This window comes from Malus domestica, chromosome 11 (genome assembly GCF_042453785.1).
Source record: "Malus domestica chromosome 11, GDT2T_hap1".
NCBI lineage: Eukaryota > Viridiplantae > Streptophyta > Magnoliopsida > Rosales > Rosaceae > Malus > Malus domestica.
Window position 1 is genome coordinate 31355211 of NC_091671.1, and position 5476 is coordinate 31360686.

A 5476-nucleotide genomic window follows, 5' to 3' on the forward strand; every position below is an offset into this window, starting at 1 on the left:
TTGTTAAGCATTTTGTTTTGTTGAAAATTTAGTAGTGTACATACTTGCCATGAATAGCCCTATGAATTGTAGTGTACATATTTGCCATGAAAAATTAGTATGTTACCGTTGAAAATTATATGTTTGTCAAATTGTAATCTGGAGTAACAATGTAACAATAATACTAATTGTTCGTAACATTAGAATTCAACAGCAAAGTAAGGACACTAACAAGGCAATCAATAGGAATCACAAGCCACTCTACTTATCAATAGGGATCACCAGCATTGGGTTAAGGGCAGTGCTATGCTGCTATTCGCACACCTCTACGTCCCACACACAGTTGTTAATTTTGTTCAACGGCAAAAAATTAAAAGAATGTGTGATTTGTACCAACCTTTCTAATGAACAGAATATCACTGTGGTGGTGCTCAAGTCCAATTGTTTAAAAGTACCCATAAATGTTTTTAAAAATACGCCAAAGAAACTACATGCAGGTCATCTCATCGAACATCAGAAAATTGAAACCAGAGCGACACAAATGGGGTTGCAGATCATAGAAGATAATAATTAAGGAAGCAAGTGCAAGTGACACTACCATTTCTTTTCCAACAGTCTGAGCCAAATATCCAACACACACACAGAGAAGATGACAAACATCCCTCCATCCGCTTTATTAACAAAACTCACATAAGTCCCAAACCGCATCAAATATCCACTATAACCATCACTTAGCCACCATAAAAACGCACTCCTAAACTCACTCCTAAACCGCTATTATTTTCGGCTTGATTCTGGGTTTTCCCTTGTTTATTAACATCTAACGCGAACATTAAGCCTCGGCAATCTCAGCGGATTCTGCAGCAGCTAGGATCAGCTCCGGCTGGATGCCACCAACGTACGATCCATCCAAAGCGTTGGGGAGTCCCAGTGCCTTCAATGCCAAGTGAGCTGCCTTTTGCCCTGAGATCATCATGGCTCCGAATGTAGGTCCCTACATCCCCAATAATGTAGCAACTTATGATATTAGGTCCACATTGATATATAAGTAATCGACGAATTCCAAACACAAATTGTACATAATACAAAGTGGGAATCTTATTAGGACCACATAAAAATCAAGCAATATATGGTACTATTCCAAACATTAAAGAACAAGAAAAGAATGGAAAAGCTTTTGGACCCATGTTCTTTTGAAATCTCTATGTATGGATCGAGGCTAAAGTAATTGCCGTCCTCCTACGGTGTTTTTGTCTCGTAATTAAATGCGGAGGGAGAGGTACAGGACATAGTAGTAAAGGTTTCCCGGTAGAGGCCATTATATATGGCATTATTGACTACGATAGGCTAGCGAATGAAACAAGTTTCGGACCCTTCTATGGTGGAGGATGCAAATCTAGGTTGGGTCTACTTCAACTTTCATGATTAAAAGGACATAGATTTCAAATTTACTATGATTATAGGGGATCAATGTACCACCTCGAATATTCGCTCCTCCAGAAAGTTTCGGGCACTATTCCGGTATGGGAGTCTATTTCCATTGCGATGTGGTAGTGCAAACACTTAAGTGTTGGTGTCTATCTACACTACGCATTTACATATCAAAATTTTATTGACAACCATGCACACTTAGAGCTTAAATCTAATTGAGAAGTTATGCTTGATATGATCAACTTCCCAGTCCTTAATGTCCTTAATGTTTTATCTAAACCGTCTAGGCCCCCCACCACGATCCCATTCTGATGAATGGGATTGTGATGGCTTGGAGTGATTGGATAAGACACTAATGATGATTTAGTCAAATGAGTTAGATCATTCAAACAAGTGTTCATTTCAAATCAGAAATCAGTCAAACAAGTGTTCATCTCAAATTAGCCAAGCACAATAATATCTAGAGGTGTGCTATCCGCACACTTTTTTTTACTTCTCACGCACACCCTCTACAAAATGAGGGAAATTAATAAGAGATGTATGAAAAGTAAAAAGTGGCATCTATACCAAAAAGTAAACAGAAATTATAAACAAGAATAAATCAAATGAGATAGAAATGTACCATTCTTGGAGATCCATCAATCTCAGCAACTTCCATGCCGGTAACGATCATTCCGGGCACAATCTCCCTTGTGAGCTTCACAATAGCATCCTCAGCGGTGTTCATGTCCAATGCCTTCATCCCAGGAACGCTCTCAATCATTCCGACACTCCTCAACCTCTTCACCCCGGTGGCTCCCATGGGTCCATCATGGCCGCATGAGCTCACCACAACCTTGGCCTCCATGACGTTCGGGTCCATGCACGACTGTGTGTCGTGGTTCATTGAGACCAAAGCCCAGTTGGTGACCACCCCACCAACTCTGCCACCCTTGATGATCAAGTCCTCGGCGGCCACAGCGTTGAAGAGCTTCACGTTGGGCCTGGCAAGGAGCTTGCTCATGATGGTGGACGTGAATAGAGCGGCGTGCTTGATGACGACGTAGTTGTCTTGCTCATCGTAGTCAATGCCGAGCTCGTTTAGGAAGAGATGGGCGGGTTTCCGCACAACCTATGTCAAACATATAAAATAATCATTAGTATTACAAAATACAAGACGCTGCATGCGAGACACGCGTCGACCCAAACAAGACGTACGCTGCATGCGATCCACGTGTCGATCAGTCAAAATCTTCGATTATTTTACTAGCAAACATAAATTTCAAATTAAACAGCAATTCCCCAGAAAGGGCAAAAATTTAAGCACCACATAAAATTGGTAATTACACAATAACAAATCATTAATTAAGGTAATTTCAAAATAATTAATAATTTACCAACAAAAAATTAATCGTAAATGACATTAATTACCATGGCAGAGAAGAGCTGGCCACCGAGCCATGCACCGCCACCGGGGCTGACGGACTGCTCTATGATGGCGACCTGAACGTCGGGGTTCTTGCTGAGCTCATAGGCGCAGGAGAGCCCGGCGGAGCCAGCACCGACTACGACGACGTCGGTGTCAGCGTAGGTGATCATGTCAGTCATGTAGCGCCTGGTCATCTCCCGGGAGACGATGGATTCCTTGATGGGGTCGAACTTGAAGGCGCTCAAGTCGTACGAGGGGTTCAAGCCGTTGGCGGACATGGAGACGGAGAGGCCTCCGTTGCTGGCAGGGGCCGCCTTGGCCGGCTGAAGGCGGACCATGGGAGCGCCATGGAAGGAGGAGTCGAGGAGGGAGGGCTTCTGGAGCTTGGTGGTGAGAGAGGATGAGGTGAGGGTGGAAGTCATGGATGCCATCGACTGATGGGAGAAGAGAGAGTAGATGATAAGATGGGGTGAATTGGGGGTTTAGGGTTTGCAAGTCACAAGATGCGAGTGAGGAGAGAGTGGTTATTTAAGGAGGAGGAGGAGGTGAAATATCTGTGAAATTGAAGAAGGACACGTGGAAAGAGGATTGGATATGAAGGGTCTAGAATCTCTTGGAGGTACACAAGTGGCAAACATGAACCAGGCCATGGTGTGTGTTTGTGCGTGAGGAGAGATCGCAGATATCAGAAATGAAAAATACTGGCTCAAGGCTTTGTTTGGAAATGTTTTAAAAAAATTAAAAATACTTTTAAAACAATGTATTCAATCTGTTTTTTTTTTTTCGAAACAAACAATAATATCTACATTAAAAGTAGGTGAGTGAGTTAAGCCTTATAATGAGTTTGTCATAATAATGTGGTTTAACTTCGCCTTGAGAATCGAATTTAAGATCTCTCATTTACAAGTGAAGATGAATTTAAAAGAACACTTAAAATGTATTCTGAGAAGTACAATTAAAATTAAAAATACTTCAAAAAAATTAAAAGTGCTTCTGGATTTAAAAACACTTGAAATATATTCATGCTTACTTCTTATAAATTAAGGATTAACTCTCAATAGAATTACTTGTGAACATAATTGCTTTCTTAAAAAATTAAAAAATTTCCACTTCTTTTTATTATAGCCAAGTTACTATTTGATATATGTGTGTAATTTTTTAAAGTTTAATATTTATTTTTGTGCGTCAAATTGTGATTCTCACCTAAACAAAATAAAAATTCTTACGCAATAATCGTACTTCGTAGTCACTACTTGTGAGATCTCGCAGTCACTACTTGTGAGATTTTTATCATATGTGGGACGTGTTTGATACTTTATAAAAGCTTTTGTCATTATCATTGAGAAGTAGTATCTTTGCCTTTCTTGTTTGGATGCGAAGTAGTAAACAACTTCTCAATTTTCATGTTTTTTGTGACCAAGCCAACGGCAAATGGTCGACGTTGTTTAGGTGAAATTTCTAAATTAAATTTAAAAAAAAAAAACTATGCACCAATAAACTTGCGGTCTAATATCCTAACATAGGTATTGGGTTTCCACCCATGTCTACTGAGTTCGAAATAGCCCTTAAATTCTTGTAATAATTTCGAATCCTCATATCCTCTTAATAATAACTAACATTTACTTACACACTTTATGTGTATGAACACATTTTTTTAGAAAATGAGAAGGAGAGAGGGAGAGAGAACATTGGGGAGTGGGAGGTTTTTTTTTTTTTTAATATTAGAGGTATTTTAACATCACTTGTAGGTAAGGCTTAAATAAAAAAAGTAAAATTTGAACCTGTGAAATTACATTATTGCCCATCATTTTTTTGTGTGATAGAAGACTAATTTTTCTTTTCACCCTCTTTTGATTGACAAAGAGGGTTTTATTAATTAGTAGAGATAATTTATTAAAATAAAAAAAATAAAAAAATAAAAACTTGCCCTATAAAAAATATGAATCTTTCATAACAAATGCATACACCCTTTTTCATTTTTTATTTTTTTTTCGGGTGATGGGTCTTGTTAGTTGTTACATGCAACTAGAGAAAATGAAAGAACGCAAATGTGAATTGTACAATTTTTATGAAGAATTTATGATTTTTAATAAGTTGTTGGGGGAAACATTTCTACTTAAACACCTTACTTCGAACCCTTTTCATCCGCTTTCTATTAAACTAACCAAATCAAAGTATGAAACAGAAAGAACCAAACAAAAACAAAATAAGAAAGATAAATTCCTCAATGTTTGCTCAAGTATTCATTCATTTGCATTGGTTTATTTCCTAAATAGGCTAAACTTACGTGACACGTGTCATAATCTAAATCATTATACTCCAATATTCGTTACCAATCTTTTGAGCAATCCAAACATGAAAGAGGAGAGGAAAAGAACTAGGATATTAACCAAATCCTCTCAATAAGTATATGTTGTCATGTTAGTATTCCCTAAACAAAATAAGTATGTGTCATTTTGTTTATGTGCGTGTTAAATGTTCATTTGCATTTGAAATGTATGATTTTAATAAATATCATCGAATCATGCTTCAAGATAATGGATCAATATTTTTGGGTAAAATTCCTTGGAAGCTGTTGGCTGATATTACTTGGAGCAGAAATCTTGACTAAAGATCAGACAAGAAATACCATGTAATTGATAATTCCAAGTACTAAAT

The 5476-nt window shown here is 37.9% G+C and overlaps 1 protein-coding gene across 1 annotated transcript; it reads right to left on the minus strand.

Annotated features, from left to right (window-relative positions):
* Window positions 1–526: 526 nt before the first annotated feature.
* Window positions 527–3534, minus strand: LOC103448581 (thiamine thiazole synthase, chloroplastic-like). The gene is made up of 3 exons (XM_029088936.2): window positions 2821–3534; window positions 2033–2521; window positions 527–973 (listed from the first exon to the last, which is right to left on the minus strand). Exons 1-3 carry the CDS (start codon window positions 3247–3249, stop codon window positions 812–814), a joined length of 1080 nt encoding a protein of 359 aa, XP_028944769.1. The 5' UTR covers window positions 3250–3534; the 3' UTR covers window positions 527–811.
* Window positions 3535–5476: the final 1942 nt, after the last annotated feature.